The sequence below is a fragment of the Carcharodon carcharias genome, chromosome 16 (genome assembly GCF_017639515.1).
Source record: "Carcharodon carcharias isolate sCarCar2 chromosome 16, sCarCar2.pri, whole genome shotgun sequence".
Lineage (NCBI taxonomy): Eukaryota > Metazoa > Chordata > Chondrichthyes > Lamniformes > Lamnidae > Carcharodon > Carcharodon carcharias.
This window is the reverse complement of record NC_054482.1, coordinates 96,709,358-96,729,042: the sequence shown is the minus strand read 5'-3', so window position 1 is coordinate 96,729,042 and position 19,685 is coordinate 96,709,358. Positions and strand designations below refer to the sequence as shown.

Here is a 19,685-nt window from a genome sequence, read left to right as displayed (position 1 = left end):
TGTGATTACAGGAGGTCATGGACAGGAATAACTAGTTCCTGCCTCCAGATAATACAAGGAATAGATTACTGCTGGCAGTTATCATTCATCTAAATATATTCAAATAAGATCCAAAAGTTTGATAAAAGGGCATAATAATTGCTATTTTATTTTAATTATGCTTAATATTTGTTCTTAAATTTAAAATGAGGGATAAAAATAGTTCCTAGTGTAGCACATGGTAAAACTAAATATTATACCTTCATTAATCTTAACTAGTGTTTTTCTCAAGCATTCCAGTAAATCGTATGCTGAACATTGCAAATGCATCGAAAATGTCTGTTCACATCCATTTTGTTTTGCGTTTTAAGCACTGTCAACCAACCAACCAACCATAAAATAAATAAATGGAAAGCAGAGAAATGCTATATATATTCTTACACCTTATAAAAATATTGTTTTTAAGAACATAATAAATGTTTCAAAAGAATAACTAGGCCTCAAAATGAGCTAAAGTGCCAGGATGTGGCAACCTGGAGCATCCGCTGGTGACCTCACCAAACTCATGCAGTCAAGAGGCAGTCCCTTCTTTCAATGCCATAGCAGGCATCTGCACCATTCTGCATGCCAGCCATAGGCATCAGGCTATAAAGCCTGGTGAAGGTGGCATGCTGGGTTGAGGGGCATTGTGATGGCTCTCCTTTCTCTAGCAATGGATCCACATTGAATTGTTTTTTTTTATTTTAACAAATTGCAGGGCTTCCTCTCTCCTCTATCAATGGCCACGTAAGGGACAGATGGAGGTTTTTTTCCCCCAACAGGCCGCTCCAGGTATTGTAGCACAGGGCTTGGGCCTCCCAGATCCCGACCCGGATTTAAGTCCCATCTGAGTACTCATGCTGAGATTATGGTAGAAGCACGGCAATACAGCAGTCTATGGTTTTGACAGAATGCAAAAGTGATTAAAGCTGATGTACCTGTCCGCAGGCCACACCCATTCCTCTTTCTCCCATGCCATGTGGGCAGGACAAGTTTAATTCCAAGGCATCCGCACCAGAATCCTACCAAGGATGAAGAATTTGAGTACACTGCAATGTCACAAATGCAAGGCGCCAAACTGTTTCTCTGAACAGAGCAGCTTGTGCCAACATATGATAGAAGTAATTAGATCTTTTCTACAGAATGAAAGATAGAGCAGCTGGCCTGATACACTTCAATTGGATGGGAAGTTTGAATAAAGAGCAAATTTTGTATTCTATTTCCGGGTTTTGTAATTTTGACTGCTCACCTTTGCTGAAAGCATGTGTTCACCGTCAAAAAGCATGTGGTTTATTGGATTACTGAAGTTTTAAAAATCAAGCGAGAATCAGTTAAGGAAAATATTGTCGAATTACAATACAAATACAATGATCCTAAAACAAATTCAACTCACTGGTAATAGATTTTTTTCCTTTGTAAAGAAAAATGATGTCATTTAACTTAAATGCTGGCACAGTAAAAAATAATGTACTAATTTTTGATGGCCCCAGGTCTCCAATTCTCCTCGGTGCCTCGGAAGATGCACTGGGGGACCCTTCCTTGGAAGTTTCCATGCAAGGACTGCCCGGGAAGGCAATTAGCCTGTGTTTGGAACCCTGAGAAACTCCAATTTCAAGTCAGAGACTTCGAATGATTCCGACTTACTTAGTAGAATAGTTACCCAGGAAAAGTTAGAAGGATTAAAACTAGTTCTAACTCCTGGGTAACAATACTACTGACACTCCGGCACCACCACCTCTACACCCACCCCCCCCTCCCCCCTGATCCCAATGGATCTCTTGAGAGGCAGCCTCCCAGTGGCAGGGGCTCCCCTCTTTAATGATGCCCTGGCAGCTTGGGTGTAGATTTATTATTCTTCTCAAACTGATAGCCATTAGAGATGTGAAAAATCATAAGCATTTTATGCCTTACAGAAAGCAAAGGAACAAGCTGCATGATAAAGTCATTCATCATAGTCAGCATTTAGACAGTAAAGCTCACGTTAAGCCAGAATTTAGCTACAGCTTTCACGGTCAATTGGGCCAAACAGGTTTAAAATGGATCTGGAGCTTACGATCACAAAACCAATTACTAATAATGTTTAATTTAATTTCCCTTCAGTAAGCCTTTTTAAATCTGAGATTTTGTACTACAGTTTGCAAGGTTCACAGAGAAAATGGCTAGCAATTTTAAGGATCATTATTATGAGAATTCGCAGTCAATAGCTGTAACTAGAGGGAGCTGATATTCGAGGTTTTTGAAACACTCGCTTCTGTTATACCAGTAGTGGGCAGTTCGAGGCAGGTTGGATTCAGATTTGAAATTTTTAACTTCCAACCTGACCCAACTAGGTGTTAAAATTGCACCCCACATTTCAGATGGATCACATGCTAACCCAAGGATTTTGTACATCCATGAGAAATGTGGTAGCAAGAAACAAAATATAGGAAATCAGTCATTTACTATTTCATGTTACTGTGATCAGATGCACACCACAGGAGAACAATGAAATTCATTTTATTTTAATTCTACCTTCATTAAAAAGGAAAATTAATGGCTGTATTCCCTTACCCTCTCCCACCATTTAAACTCTTTTACCCATATGCACAGCCATGCCCTTGACCTGGCCATCTCACCCAGTCTCTCCATTCCCATTATCTCAATCACAGACAAGAGCATCTCTGATGACTTCCTCGTATATGCTGCCACCCACATTCCCCTTCCAACCTCACTTGATTCCGTAACCACCCCTGAAAAATGTTCTACCTCAAGTTAGGTGCAATAGGGACTGCAGCAAATCAAGAAGGCAGCTCACCACCACCTTCTCAAGGGCAATTAGGGAAGGACAATAAATGCTGAATCTAGCCAGTAATGCCCACATCCCATAAAATGAATTTTTAAAAAATGGGGCTTTGAAAATCCTTTCTAACCTTTAGCCCTCCATCACCACAAAATTTCTGCAGGTACCTGCCTGCTCAATAACATCTCATCTCATCACTTTTATTGACCTTGTCTTCAGTAAAATCCTTAATCTCTTCCAGCTTGGTACATTCTCGATCTTCACCTCCTTTTGTCCAAGGGAAGCAGATGTGAACGTTAATTGCACACAACCAACTTAGCTGTTTCTTATGTCGCTTGGTTCCCAGAAGTCCAAAATAATCAAACTTTTAGAGTCCAGTGCTGAAGCTTCACTGAATGTATTTCTTGCACCTCTCATGTAACTGGTGATATATTACTGCTTGGCACACTGACTGTAGTGCAGTAGTGAGTGGTGTGGCATTCTGACTATACATGCAAACCTACACATGACAGCACAGTTCCTAAATCATATCGGAATAATATAACCCCACTCATCACCAGGTCTGGAATACATTGGGTCACATTTGGTAGTTCTACATAAGGGCTGGCATATTCTCAAAATGATGATCCTTAAAATTGCAGTATCATTATCTGTCAGAAAGTTGCAGAAATTAAATGCAATCTTAAAAAATATTGGAAATAAAAAGTTGGCATACATTAAAACTGTTGAAATTTTCTAAAGGGACTACCAGTGCTTTTTTGGGAGTGGAACTTACTGTCCTTTACCTGTCTGGCGTGTACATGACTTCAGTCCCATGCCAAGGTGGTTAACTCTTTTAACTGCCCTCTGAAGTGGCCCAGAAAGCCATTCAGTTGTATCAGGCAAAGAATAGCACCTGGACTGCACGGGTTTCAAGAAATATGTCCACCACCATTTGTAGGCAACTAGGAATGGGTAGTGCCAGCCTTTCCCATTTTTTTAGTTGTCCTTCCCAACCTGTCTAACAACAGTAGCTGCTTAAACTAAAATTCATCTAATTTTGATGGATCGATATAAAATAAAATTGGAAATAGCGCAAAATGTTCAAAGTTCATGTATAATTAATACACTGTGCCCCAAAAATGTTTTTGTGAAGTTCAGTAAAACTGTTCAAAGTGATTCTGTAGTGAAATAGAAAGCGTATAAATAAAATACCTACCTCTGCCATTTTTGCAAGTTTTGTCCAATCATTCTTGTTGTAAGTGCACATGAGGCTGGCAATAATAATCTAAAAAAAGAAATTTCATTGAACATCTGTTACAGAAATGTTAACAAATAATATCGGAGAAAAAGTTACTTTACACCAACAAATGTATTCTGTAGCTTGTAAACCAGCTTTTTGGGGTGTTTTTATTGAATATTTCAACCGCACAATCCCCCCAACTCGATGGGCCGAATGGCCTAATTTCTGCTTCTAGGTCTCATGGTCTTATGGTCTAATCCCGAACAGCCCTCTTCTACCCCGTTCCCACAATCCATCAACAAGATTGCCCTGGTCAACTCATTATTTTAGCCTATTTCTGTTCCATTGAACTTATTTATTCCTATCCCTACTCCATTTTTTTTCTCCTTTGTACAGATTTTTCCTATTTTCATCCGTGATTCTTCCAATGCCCCAAGTGACTTTAACAGTTTCGAGTTTCCTAGCCCTAAACATTTCCTCTTCACTATGGACGTCCAATCTCCATTTCCCACCTGGACAGGCTCAGAGCTCTCCGCTCCTTCCTTGAACATGGACCTAACCAGACCCGATCCAGGCTCCTCAACCTGGCTGAGCCTGTTCTCACTCTAAACAATTTCTGGTTCAACTCCACTCACTTCCTCAAAATACAAGTTGTTACTATGGGTACAGACATGGTGCAGACACGATGGGCCGAATGGCCTCCTTCTACATCGTAACAATTCTGTAATTCTGCACCTGCATGGGTCCTAGCTATGCCTGCCTTTTTGTAGAATATGTGGAACAATCATTATTCCAGTCCCACATGGGAATTCCAACACTTTTTTTCTGCCACATTGATGATTGCATCAGTGCCACCTCCTGCTCTCACCATGGATTGGAAAATTTCATTGAAATTGCTTCTACTTCCCACACTTCCCTCGCCTTTACCTGGTCCATCTCTGACTTTTCCTTCCTCGACTTCCTATATCCAATTATGGAGATAGGGTATCAGCTAGTGTTCACTACAAACCCACAGGCTCCCACAGCTACCTTAACTACATCTCCTCACATACTGCTTCCTGTAAGGATTCCATTCCATTCTCCCAATTTCCCTGTCTGCATCACATCTGATCTGATGATACAACCATCCACATCAATACAGCTACAACACTGGCATCTACCAGGCAATATGGAAAATTGCCCAGGTATGTGCTGTACACAAAAAGCAGGACAAATTCAACCTGGCTAATTACCGCCCCATCTGTCTACTCTCCATCATCAGTAAAGTACTGGAAGGGGTTATCAACAGTGCTACCAAGCGGCACTTGCTTAGCAATAACCTGTTCACTGACGCCCAGTTTGGGTACCGCCAGGGCCACTCAGCTCTTGACCTCATTACAGCCTTGGTTCAAACATGGACAAAATTGCTGAACTCCTGAGGTGAGTTGAGAGTGACTGCCCCTGATATCAAGGCAACATTTGACAGAGTGTGGCATCAAGGAGCCCTAGCAATACTGGAGGCAATAGAAATCAGGGAGAAAATTGTCCGCTGGTTGGAATCATACTTAGCACAAAGGAAGAAGGTTGTAGTTGTCGAAGGTCAGTCATCTCAGCTCCAGGACATCACTGCAGGAGTTCCTCACGATAGTGTCCTCAGTCCAACTATCTTTAGCTGCTTCACCAATGACCTTCCTTCCATCATAAGGTCAGAACTGGGGATGTTCGCTGATGATCGCACAACGCTCAGCACCATTCGCGACTCCTCAGGTACTGAAGCAGTCCATGTCCAAATGCAGCAAGACCTGGGCAATATCCAGGCTTGGGCTGACAAATGGCAAATAATATTCGCAGGACACAAGTGTCAGGCAATGACACCTCCAAGAAGAGAGAATCCAATCATCGCCCCTTGATGTTCACCAGCATCACCATCACTGATTCCCCCAGTACCAACATCCTGGGGGTTACCATTGACCAGAAACTTCTAACTGGACTAGCCATATAAATACTGGGCTGAATTTGTTGGGAGGAGAGTTGGATGGTGGGCACGCACAGGTGCGCTTCCAATTGACGCCCCCCAACTGGGGGCGCGGCGCCATTTTGTGTGGGCGGGCCAATTAAGGTCCGCCCAGCGTGACGTCCGCATAGAAGCGCTATGCACTTCCTGGCAGGTGGGGGTGGGGAGGGAATCCCAAAATCGAGAGTGCCTTCTTTCGCACATGCGCACAAAAGAGCGCACTCATCTCCCTGAGGCTAAGTGCAGCCTCAGGGAGATCGGCTGTAAATGTCAAAAACCTAAAAATAGAAAAATAAAATTTCCCTAATATGTCCCCTCATGTGACAATGTCACATGAGTTTGGACATGTCCATAATTTTCACAAAAACTTTATTAAAATTTATTAAAAGCTACATTAAACCTCATCCCACCCTTGAAGGAGGTTTCATGCTTTTTCTAATTCGCACTGGGGCTTCTGGCCTGCCCGCCAACCTTTATGTTGGATGGGCAGGTCTTTTAATTAGTTAAATGATTCTGTCAATGGCCTCAATTAGCCATTGACAGGCAGGTGGGTGCGCAGTTGATTTCACTGCGCCCCCGCCTTCCTGAAAATTTAAGTGGGGTGCAGTGACATCAGGAGTTCCCCCTGACGTCAACGTGCGTCATTTTACATGTCGGTGAGCAGGCCCCGCCCCCACTCGCCGACATGTAAAATCCTGCCCTCTGTGGCTACAACAGCAGGTTAGAGGTGAGGAATAGTGTGATGAGTAACCCACTTCCTGACTCCCCCAGAAGCCTGTCCACCATCTACACAGCACAAGTCAGGAATGTGATGGAATACTTCCCATTTGCCTGGATTAGTGCAGCTCTCACAACACTCAAGATGCTTGACATCAGCCAGGACAAAGCAGCCTGCTTGATTGGCACCACATCCACAAACATTCAGTCCCTCCACCACCGACACACAGGAGCAGCAGTGTGTACCATCTACAAGATGCACTGCAGGAATTCACCGAGGCTTCTTCGGCAGCACCTTCCAAACCCACAGCCACTACCATCTAGAAGGACAAGGACAGCAGATAGATGGGAAAACCACCGCCCAGAAGTTCCCCTCCAAGTCACTCACCATCATGACCTGGAAATATATCGCCATTCCTTCAATATCACTGGGTCAAAATCCTGGAATTCCTTCTCTAACAGCACTGTGGGTGTACCTACACCACATGGACTGCAGCGGTTCAAGAAGGCAGCTCACCACCACCTTCTCAAGGGCAACTAGGGATGGGCAATAAATGCTAGCCAAGCCAACGATGCCCACATCACATGAATGAACTTTTAAAAAGCATATAACCAATTAAAACCAGAATATAGCATTTATCTTAGTGCTGAAGTTATCTCCAAAGTCTCATTTGATATAATCAACTTGCTATTAATAATGTCAATTATAGTTTCTATCTATTATTTACTGTGGTGTGAGAATAAAATGTTCTTTTAATTAATTTACTTTTTATTCATTCAAAGGATGGAAGCATTGCTGGCAAGTGCAGCATTTGTTGCTCATCCCTAATTGCCCTGAGAAAGTGGTCATGAGCCGCCTTCTTGAACCACTGCAGTCCAACTGGCGTAGGTACACCCACAGTGCTGTTAGGGATGGTGTTCCAGGATTTTGATCCGGCGACAGTGAAGGAATGGTGATACAGTTCCAAGTCAAGGTGGTGTGTGGCTTTGGAGGAGAACTTGCAGGTGGCTATGGTTCCATGTGTTTGCTGCCCCTGTCCTTCTAGGTGGTAGAGGTCGTGAGTTTGGAAGATGCTGTTGAAGGAGCCTTGGTGAGTTGCTGCAGTGCACCCACACTGCTATCAATGTGTGTCAATGGTGGAGAGATTGAAAGTTTTAGGTGGCGGATGGGCTGCCAATCAATTGGGCTGCTTTGTCCTGGGCGGTATTGAGCTGCTGGAGTGTCTCTGGAGCCAGACTCATCCAGGCAAGCGGGGTACATTCCATCACACTCTAGCCTTGTGCCTTGTAGATGATGGGCAGGCTTTGGGGATTTAGGTGAGTTAATCACCTCAGAAGTTCCAGCCTTTAACCTTCTTTTGTTTTTATATGGCTGGTCCAGAAAAGTACCTGGTCAATGGTAACCTACAGAATGTTGATGCTGGGCGATTCAGAGATGGTAATTGTAGTATAAGGGTCTGGTTTTTACTGGGTTAATGTGGGACTGAGTACAGTACCATCCACGCAGGCATGTAAGAAGGCACATTACCAAGATCTAGATTCATTGTGATGTTGAACAGAGACATGTTAAGGCCTAGATATGGAGATAGCTTCTGGCCTATACCCGTTACTGCATATATGTATATAGTTACAAGTAGTCAATAAAGGCTTGCTGTTAACATTCACAGAAGACCACAAAGACTTCCTAAACAGACTTAACATTCTTTAACCAACACCATTACAACAGCAATGAGGTTAAATGTCCAGGGGAGATGGTTAAATTCTCTCTTGTTGGAAATGGTCATTGCCTCACACTTGTGTAGTGCGAATGGTACATGATACATCAGCCTAAGCCTGAATGTTGTCTAGATCTTGCTGCATGCGGGATGGGCTGTTTCAATAACTGAGGAGTTGCAACTGGTACTGAAGAACGTGTAATCATTAGCGAAAATCCCCACTTCTGACCTTGCTTTGGAGGAAAGGTGTGAGGTATGATTCCAACCAATGGAGAGTTTTCCCTATGATTCTCATTGAGTTCAGCTTTGCCAGTGGATATCACACTCAGTCAAACGCTGCCATGGAGGTGATAACGTCCCAGGCATCTGCTGTACTTATTCTTCTAGAATAAGGAAAGCTCAGAGGGAAAGTGAAAAAAAAAGAAAAGCAAAGAGAGATTACAGGAAGAGATTGGCAGTTAACTTAGAAGGGGAATCCAATGTCTTCTATAGCCATATAAAGAGTAAAAGGTTGTTCAAAAAAGGGTATAAAAAGAAGCCCAGCAACTAGAGGCCAGTCAGTTTAATCTTATGGTGGGAAAACTCTATGGGCAGAATTTTTCGCTGAGCGGGCAGGCGAGCACTCGACCCGCTTGGGTATGAAATAGTGCGTGATGATGTTGGGCAGGCGATCCGACATCATTGTGCACTCGCACGATATTTCTGTCGGTGGGCATGTGCTAAACTTGGAAGCACGTCCGCCGACAATTAAACTCATGAACAGCACAATTAATAGAGATTTTTCATTCCCCATCCAACGTTACGGTTGGCGGGCGGGCGGCTTTTGTATTTTTCAGGAAACCTCATCTGCTGGCGGGATGAGGTTTCCATGATAAATTAAAATTAAAATAAATTTCTGTGGACAGCATTTTCAGTACCTACATTTTCAGGTTACTGATTATGAAGCTTGCACACTTCTTTTCGGTTTCTGTGACCTTTATTTTAGGTTGCTCAGGTCTTCAGCTCCCTGAGGCAGTTCTCAGTGAGCGCACGCCCGCACTCGTGCTGACTTCAGGGCTCACCCTCCTTCTGCCCCTTGCCCTGGCAGCGCTGATTCTTTCAGCATGCGCTTCACGCTGGGTGGCTGTTAATTGGCCAGCCAACGTGAATTTGTGGTCAGGGGCTGACCGCAGTCAGTGGTCCATCCCCTGGCCGATCCTGGACCCACCGACCGCTCCTGCTCACCAAACTGAAAATTCTGCCTGGTGAAACGATAGTCGGGGACAAAGCAACAGCCAGTTGGATGAAGGTGGATTCATTAAGGAAAGCCAGCAGGGATTTGTTAAGGGCAAATTGTGTTTGTTTGAGGTTTTGATGAGGTAACAGAAAAGGTTGACGAGGGTATGCAATTGATGTGGTGTATCTGGACTTCCAAAAGGTGTTTGACAAAGTGTCACATAACAAGCTTGTCAGCAAATCTAAAGTTCATGAAACAAAAGGGACAGAGGCAGCATGGATACAAAGTTGGCCGAGTGACAGGAAACAGTAGTGGTGAAAGGCTGTTTTTTAGATTGGAGGATGGTATATAGTGGGGATCCCCAGGGGTCAATATTAGGACCACTACTTTTCTTATCTATATTAATGACATAGACTTGAGTGCAGAGCACAATTTCAAATCATTGAAAGTGACAAGGCAGATTGAGAAAGCAGCTAAGCACACAGGATCCTGGGCTTTATAAATAGTGGATTGAGTACAAAAGCAAGTTATAGTGAACCATTATTAAACATTGCTTCAGCCTTAACTGGAGTATTGTGTCCCATTCTGGGCAACACACTTTAGGAAAGATGTGAAGGCACTGAGAAGGTTTACAAGAATGTTTCCAGGGATGGGAGACTGCAATTATGTGGGTAGATTGGAGAAACTGGGGCTGCTTTCCTTAGAGAAGATTGAGAGGGGACTTAAGAGAGGTGTTCAAAATCGAAAAGGCGGTTAGGCAGAGTAGGTAGAAATGGTTCTCATTGTTGGAAGGGTCAGGAACCAGAGGACATTGCTTTAAGGTGATTGGCAAAAGCAACAAAGGCAACATGAGAAAAATCTTTTTTACGCAGCAGGTGGCTAGGATCTGGATTACACGGTTTGGAAGTGAGGTGGATTCAGGTTCAACTGTGGCTTTCAAAAGAGAATTGGATAATTATCTGAAAAGGAAAAAAATTGCAGGGCTACGGGGAAAAGTGAGAGGAGTGGAACCAGCTGAGACGCTCTTGTAGAGAGCCAACACGGCGACAACGAGATGCGGCCTCCTTCTGTGCTGTAAGTATTCCATGGTTCTTTGAACACACAACCTTCTGATTAATTTACTGCCATTATTTGCTCAGTCCCTAATACAAGAAGACACTGGGTAGCGTTGTTATTGCAAATTCACCTTTTGTACATATGCTGTATGCTTTCCAATAACATTGTGCAGTGATTGAGTTTAATACTCTAAGCAAAACAATCAGATTTGACTTAGCAGCTAGATTATTCTGTTTTGGTGCTGTGATTCACTTTACTTGCTCACTCGGTCACTTTCCCTATGCACTGCAAATTAATTATTTCCACTGCCTTTAAATCAGTGTTCCAATCCTTCTGCTATGTTCTGTGGGCGTGCGTAATTTTTATCTTCCATATTGCAGCATAAGTCACCCTCTAAATAGCTAACCTTACAGTCTTCTAAAGTGATTACTGCCCTTGAGGCTAACCTGCTAAATCTGCCAAGTGAGTACTCAGCATTCTCCTGACTGCAGTAAAGAATACTGGTCACTTTTGACCTTTTTCCAAATTGCAAATCAAAATCTTAAATTAGTTCTGAATACAAGGGCTTGGTTTCCTTCCTTAGGGTCACAAGAAGGAAAAATGGCACCAGCTCCGGTTCAAATTGTTCTAATTTAAATCATACAGCACAGAAGGAGGCCATTCAGCCCATTGGGTTGGATTTTCGGCCCCCACTGGGATCAGAGATATGAGGGAACTTAAAATAGCCTTGGCAGCTGACATGCCGGTTTCCTGGTTCCCAAACAAAAACAGAATTACCTGGAAAAACTCAGCAGGTCTGGCAGCATCAGCGGAGAAGAAAAGAGTTGACGTTTCGTCATGAGGACCCTTCGACAGAACTTGAGTTCGAGTCCAAGAAAGAGTTGAAATATAAGCTGGTTTAAGGTGTGTGGGGTGGGGCGGAGAGAGAGAGAGAGAGAGAGAGAAGTGGAGGGGGGGTGTGGTTGTAGGGACAAACAAGCAGTGATAGAAGCAGATCATCAAAAGATGTCAACAACAATAGAACAAAAGAACACATAGGTGTTAAAGTTGGTGATATTATCTAAACGAATGTGCTAATTAAGAATGGATGGTAGGGCACTCAAGGTATAGCTCTAGTGGGGGTGGGGAGAGCATAAAAGATTTTAAGATATTTAAAACTAATGGAAATAGGTGGGAAAAGAAAAATCTATATAATTTATTGGAAAAAAAAGGAAGGGGGAAACAGAAAGGGGGTGGGGATGGGGGAGGGAGCTCACGACCTAAAGTTATTGAATTCAATATTCAGTCCGGAAGGCTGTAAAGTGCCTAGTCGGAAGATGAGGTGTTGTTCCTCCAGTTTGCGTTGGGCTTCACTGGAACAATGCAGCAAGCCAAGGACAGACATGTGGGCAAGAGAGCAGGGTGGAGTGTTAAAATGGCAAGCGACAGGGAGGTTTCGGTCATTCTTGCGGACAGACCGCAGGTGTTCTGCAAAGCGGTCATCCAGTTTACATTTGGTCTCTCCAATGTAGAGGAGACCACATTGGGAGCAACGAATGCAGTAGACTAAGTTGGGGGAAATGCAAGTGAAATGCTGCTTCACTTGAAAGGAGTGTTTGGGTCCTTGGACGGTGAGGAGAGAGGAAGTGAAGGGGCAGGTATTGCATCTTTTGCGTGGGCATGGGGAGGTGCCATAGGAGGGGGTTGAGGAGTAGGGGGTGATGGAGGAGTGGACTAGGGTGTCCCGGAGGGAGCGATCCCTGCGGAATGCCAATAGGGGGGGTGAAGGGAAGATGTGTTTGGTGGTGGCATCATGCTGGAGTTGGCGGAAATGGCGAAGGATGATCCTTTGAATGCGGAGGCTGGTGGGGTGATAAGTGAGGACAAGAGGGACCCTATCATGTTCCTGGGAGGGAGGAGAAGGCGTGAGGGCGGATGTGCGGGAGATGGGCCGGACACGGTTGAGGGCCCTGTCAACGACCGTGGGTGGAAAACCTCAGTTAAGGAAGAAGGAGGACATGTCAGAGGAACTGTTTTTGAAGGTGGCATCATCGGAACAGATGCGACGGAGGTGAAGGAACTGAGAGAATGGGATGGAGTCCTTACAGGAAGCGGGGTGTGAGGAGCTGTAGTTGAGGTAGCTGTGGGAGTCGGTGGGTTTGTAATGGATATTGGTGGACAGTCTATCACCAAAGATTGAGACAGAGAGGTCAAGGAAGGGAAGGGAAGTGTCAGAGATGGACCACGTGAAAATGATGGAGTGGTGGAGATTGGAAGCAAAATTAATAAATTTTTCCAAGTCCCGACGAGAGCATGAAGCGGCACCGAAGTAATCATCGATGTACCGGAGAAAGAGTTGTGGAAGGGGGCCGGAGTAGGACTGGAACAAGGAATGTTCCACATACCCCATAAAGAGACAGGCATAGCTGGGGCCCATGCGGGTACCCATAGCCACACCTTTTATTTGGAGGAAGTGAGAGGAGTTGAAGGAGAAATTGTTCAGTGTGAGAACAAGTTCAGCCAGACGGAGGAGAGAGTGGTGGATGGGGATTGTTCGGGCCTCTGTTCGAGGAAGAAGCTAAGGGCCCTCAGACCATCCTGGTGGGGGATGGAGGTGTAGAGGGATTGGACGTCCATGGTGAAGAGGAAGCGGTTGGGGCCAGGGAACTGGAAATTGTTGATGTGACGTAAGGTGGCAGAGGAATCACGGATGTAGGTGGGAAGGGACTGGACAAGGGGAGAGAGAAGGGAGTCAAGATAATGAGAAATGAGTTCTGTGGGGCAGGAGCAAGCTGAGACAATCGGTCTACCGGGGCAGTTCTGTTTGTGGATTTTGGGTAGGAGATAGAAGCGGGCCGTCCGAGGTTGGGCGACTATCAGGTTGGAAGCTGTGGGAGGAAGATCCCCAGAGGAGATGAGGTCAGTGACAGTCCTGGAAACAATGGCTTGATGTTCAGTGGTGGGGTCATGGTCCAGGGAGAGGTAGGAGGAAGTGTCTGCGAGTTGACGCTCAGCCTCCGCGAGGTAGAGGTCAGTGCGCCAGGCAACAACAGCACCACCCTTGTCAGCGGGTTTGATGACAATGTCAGGGTTGGATCTGAGAGAATGGAGTGCAGTAAGTTCAGAGAGAGACAGGTTCCCATCCTGGGCCATTTTCTTGGAGGCAGAATAGAGGGTGTCAGGGTGACTGGCCGATACTAGGCAGGCAGCCAATCAGGCTCAATAAGAGCTTAATTGAAGTCAATTAAAGGATGTCGACTGGAATTTTCCAGCCAGTTTCCCACACCAACAGAGTCAGGTTTAGGGCCTGGAGGTGGGCACTTGTCATCAGGCCAGGGGCCAGTATTCCATGCAGACCTAGGAACCCTTTTTTCCCTGCCTGGGTACAGGAGCAGCTGCCATGTAGGGTGTAGAATGTAGAGGGGTCCTTTCCCACTAACCCCCCCAACCCTTACACTGGTGGCCTGGCTGCTGTCCATTTTTCAGTTAATGATTTTAATGAGTTGGAGAGAAGGCACCTCCATGTTGAAGCACCCTCGCTCTTCCATTTCAGCCTGCTTCCCCTCTCAAGCTGGAAGGCTTCTGGTTGGCCCACTGCCCCTTAATTGGATGGAGAACCTGAATTCAGGCCAATTAAGGGGATGTGCCCTTGAAAATCACAATAAGTGACTGTTTCCTCCTTGGTTTGAGGTGCGGATTTGGGACCTGGAAACAGTCACAACCTCTGTTTCCCATCCTTGGTGTGAAAATCCAGCCTATTATGCCTCTGCCAGGTCATGATGGAGCTATCCAATTAGTCCCACTTCCTGGTCCTTCCCCATTATCCTGCAAATTTTTCCTTTCCTTGCCAGTGTGTGGCATCTGACTTTACTGCCTGCTAGCTGCCACTTTCTCCTTACATAGTGGAGGCCAAGGAGTAAATAGGGCCCTGGTCTGAAATTTCTGAGAGTGGGTGTGTTTCCCAATTGTCCTGCCCACACATTATACCTTTAAAAGGTGGGGGGAAAAAAACATACATCCTTCATCCTTCCAGTATGAAACAATCACAAACATCAGAATGTTTGTGCAATAGAAAAACATGCATGCAGGAAATGTGAAAAAAAAATCCAAAAAATAATGGAGTGCATCTGGAAGAGGAAGAGTGTAATATTTCATCTGGGCTCCTTCATCAGACGTCAGTGTTGATTGACCTGTTTCTGCATCTCTTTCTCTTTTCTTATTTCAAAGTACTGTTTAATGTGTGCTGAGAATTCCACCTACTGTAATTCTTGAAATAGACAGATTGCCTAATAACAAAACTGCTACAAATATCATTCTACATTCAGTATTTTTCAAAATCTTTTGTATAAAGATTTTTTCTTTTAGCTCGAATGTGTGGTATTAGTGATAGTTTATTTTTGGTTCATTTTGTTAATGGCTACCCAGGGTGGAATTGTCCCAGGTTTGCACTAAGTGTGGTAGCGGGCGGGAAAAACTACGCTTTGCCTGTTGGTCGCAATGGCAGCTTTTCAGGCTGTATCGTCCCAAACTCACCGTCTTAATTATGCATTCCCGGGATACACACCGTTTCAATGGTGAGCGGGCTCTGATTCGCCTGCCAAGTCATCAGCTTGCCGCTTCAGCACATCAGACACCACATTTAAAGTACAGCCACGCTCAGCGCTTCCAGCCCAGGACTGCAGCAAAGAAGACATGGCCCCAAAAGGCAAGAATACTGTAGCCCTTGAGTGCCTTTTGGACACCGTGGAGGCCTGCTGTGATACCCTTTACCCCGCTCTGGCCGCAGAAGGGGCAGCAACACTGCCACTCCAGCTTGGTAGGCGGTGGCAGTGTTGATCAGTGCCAATGCTGCACAGAAGAGGTTGGCCATCCAATGTAGATAGAGGATGAATGATCTCATCTGTGGAGCCAGGGTATGGCAACCACCTCAGCACTCCAACTCACACACTCAAGCCCATCACACAGTCACTGGCATCTCACTCACTGCCAGCTCAAGGGACATCATCACCCATTCTTACACACATACCCGCACATGTTCATTTGGCCTCATCTCTTCTGGAGATTGCCTCCTCAGCCCTCACCATCTTGAGGCCACTTGCACAGACCAACATGTGCCCCCACGTACATCCTGGGTGACCCTCCTTCCGCAGTACAGCCCTCATCCTGCAGCCTCTTCCCTTACCTGAGGCCACTTCTCCCCCTTCACCAAGCAAATCCTTGCCCTGCAGCCATTGAAAAGCCACCCACGTGTGGCTGATCTGGTAGGTAGAGAACTACCCGTGAATCCTGCTAAAAGTGATGTGGTGCTGTCTGTGAAACCCGGTGCTGATGACTGAGAGTGCTGCCTGGAGCAAGGTAGACAAACAAGCCTTGAAGTCACGAGTGAAGCACAGAATTGCAGCCCACCAACTGCACACCTTATATATGTTGTTGTGAAACATGTCGGTATGTTTTCCCACCAACGTGGGCGGATGATCCAGCATGTGGTTTGAGGGCGGATGTGGGGGGGGTGGGAGTGGTTCAATTCCAGTGGGCTGGCCTAATAATGATATGTAGATGTATTACAATGAGGTTCCTGATGTCCAATGTCAGAAAACGTGGTCCGCATGCTGTCGTGAAGCTGATCGCACCATAACTGTCCACTCACGCCAGTGGGCACGGAAAATCCCGGCCCCAGTTACTGGTGAATGTGATAATCCAGAACAAAACCTGGTAATGTAAACCTTAGGAGAAATTAGAGGTAGCCCTTGCATCCTTCGTAAACATGACCTCAGCCAAAACTTTGCTGCCCCCATGCTAATTCGCACCACGTTCCATTCATCCAGCACCTCTGTGCTCATGGACCTACCTGGGTTCCCAGGCTAGTACCTTAATTTTAAAATTCTTATCCTAGTTTTCAAACCCCTCCAACGCCTCTCCCCTCCCTATCTCTGCAACATCCTCCAGCTCTACGACCCTCCAAAATCTCCCTGCTCCTCCAATTTTGGGCTCATCACTTCACTATTGGCGGCAATGCCTCCTTTCAGCTGTCTTGCACTAGGCTCCAGAATTGCCTCTGTCCACCTCTCTCTTTTAAATCTACTTCTTTGACCAAGTTTTTGGTTCCCTATTTCCTTATGTAGACTGCTATCAAATTTAGTTTGACAGGATTCCCGTGAAGCTTTTTTGCTGTTGTTGTCTTCTTGGAGTTGGGCTGATGTTCCTGGTAGCTGGAGTCAGTTGGCAGGCTCTGGGGAATATCCCTCTGATAGCCAGTGAGCCCACTATTGGCTTTCCAGGCACGGCTGTATCATCCTAGCTAAGAAGACTAACAGGTGTACTAAGTGGCCCATAGAACCCTACCATGGAAGATGCTGAGGAAGAGTTCCTGGCTGGTCAAAAATAACAAAGGGAGCTGACAGGAGCTGTCTAAAAACCCTATGAAAGCCCAGTTTCCCAAATTTGAGGAGGTTCCTGGCAACCAGGAACCGGTTGCTGGTGCTTGGAGCCAGGACCGTGCATTCCATGCCAATGACTACTTTGTCCCACAGCAGGCATTTAATGCAGCTATCAAAAGATTGTTTGGCTGGGGAGGAAGGGAGAGGGGCAGAAAGGAGAGAGTACTACATTTTCCAGTCCTGGAAACATCCGACACTTGAAAACCTACAGTTGATAGTAATACCACTCATTGTAATCACCCTTTCTGACTTCTATTAATATTTTTGTATTTATTCTGACAAATACATTGCCATGAATTTAGCTTAATACTTAACTTTGAGCTTATTAAATATCTTTTTGTTCTTTTCCTTCAATATAAATCATGTCACTACCAGGTCACCAGCACTGTTCTGGTTCAGTCCAAGTGGCAGCAATGATCAAAGCAGCAAATTTGCAATGACTGTTGACTTTAAGGGGAACAACGATGATTCATTTCTCACTGTCTCTGTGAGGGAAGCAGTGTGAAGCAAAAAGACCCAGAAAATTCTGTCTTGCTGGAAGAAAATGGTGTGTGTCACTTACACATAATTTCCTGGAAATTCTGTGCTGCAATAACAAAAATCTCCCCATGTTGGATGCACACTGAATGGCACGTTTCTTTTTAAAGAACATGAAAATAAAGGTGCATAACTGCAGTCTCCAAGGGCCCATCCATTTAATCTCCTTGTTCAAACAGGCATGGCAAGGCTGACTGATTCATGCTAAGGGAACCATGATTTTAGTCAAGGAAGCTGACATTAACCTGTAAGATTTCATGGCTCATATCAATAACCTACAGGGGTCATGAGACTGGCTCTTGTGACTGGTCTAGGCCAAAGGATTGTACTTTGGGGTCTGATTTCAGTTTCACTGCAATCTATTACTCCAGGTCTAGAGAGGAATGTAAAAGTGCCACAGGAACATTGCTGGCTAGCAACCTGTACCTCTAAAAATTTATGAAGTAGACATACATCAGTTATTTTCCTCAATATAATTGGATATTGTGGGTCTGTAACAATTGCGGTAATGGAAGTGAACTTGTAGCAAGAAAATTCAAAAGGGAGGAGAAGCAAAGCTAAGCTGGGGTATTTTCAACCAGGCTCAGGCAATTATTGAATGTGAAAACACTAATCAATCAATCTACAGATTCTACAGCATTAACTATTGGAAGTGACTCATTTGACTTGGGGAAATTACTTTTTCCTATGCTGCAGAGGTTGTAAACTGTGCAAAGAATGACATCTACATAGACAGACTGCACAATTGGTAAAGTTTTCCAATTTGTCGCTGAAATTATTGACAGTTTGTTAAATGTCAAGGTTTATTTTCATGTAGAAAATACGACCACCTACAGTTGCAAGCTGCTCAAGGGGCTGCTATATTGTTGCAAAGGAAGTTCATAAATATCTGAAGTTCTAAGAACCCTAAAAGCGGAGATAACATATCGATGATCCAGATTGAAAAGGCAAGCCAAAAAAAACCTGCAAAATGCTAAAGACTCACACTGAAAAATGCTTGACAAAGCTCAAGAGAGAAGAAATATTGAGTTGGGAAGAATTTACAGTGTCTCGTTTCACTACTATCAATGCATTCTTTATTGTATGCATTGCAGAGCACATGTAAATTCAATTACACTTTTAGCAAATCAGTAAATTTTAAATCTACAAATGTTTTGTTTTTTCTCCCCTGTTCTCCACTTGCTTATGTTAAACCAAGTCAAACTTTACCATTAGAAGGATGAGTTAGCAAATGTATTCTCCTGGTTTGAGCCACAACCATCAGAAGCACATATTGGAAAATTGCAGGTCGACTGATCAGAAGTTGCAGGGCGTTGGGGTTGGGTGGGGGACAAGGGGGTGATGTGAGCTTGCTGTGAGCTCTTATATTACCACATTAATCAGGCCTTCACCTTTAGGATCAGAACTAAAGTAAGCCATTGTGATTCTGAAGGAGCAGATTTTCAGTTCTATGGAATCCAGTGAAGCTAACAGCAGCTCCATTAATAGACAACATGAATGAAGTTATGCAGGGAGCCAACTCTATTCAGTTTTCATTAGTCAACATGGATGTAGTAATTATGGTTTTATTTATGTGCAATGTATCTTTAAGAATAATACTTGGTGGAGAAGCTCACATGATCTGTAATAACCAACAGGAGAGTGGCGCAGGCTACCTCAGGAGTCAGTGTAGAGAAAGCATTGGAGTTCAAAGCACACGTGTAGTTGCTGCTGAGTATGTTGTAAATAAACTTAATGTTTCCACCCAAGAAATGTCTGCAGGTCAACTCCATCACTAATAGCACAACTCGACCACCCTACAAAAATAGGGCCACTTGGCCTATTTGCCTGCCCACCAACCATTAGTTTGCTCATGGCAAGCTCACACCACCCTGTGTTCCCATCACCACCACCACTCACCACCCCCCCCGGCAACTTTTGATCAATGGGCCTGCAATTTCCCAATACGTACTTCTGATGGTTGTGGCTCAAACCAGGAGAATACAAAGGGCAGGATGAGGTTTCCAAAAGCAAATA

General features: G+C 44.7%; 1 protein-coding gene across 1 annotated transcript in view; it reads right to left on the bottom strand.

Moving 5' to 3' along the window:
* The window catches only part of LOC121289338 (dihydropyrimidine dehydrogenase [NADP(+)]-like), an 838,466-nt gene that overhangs the window by 197,896 nt on the left and 620,885 nt on the right, over positions 1-19,685 (bottom strand). Inside the window, exons 15-16 of the mRNA XM_041208692.1 lie at positions 3,996-4,064; positions 957-1,040 (exon numbers count right to left, since the gene is read on the bottom strand). Of these exons, the coding sequence (XP_041064626.1) occupies positions 957-1,040; positions 3,996-4,064 (153 nt within the window). The remainder of the gene's footprint in view (positions 1-956; positions 1,041-3,995; positions 4,065-19,685) is intronic.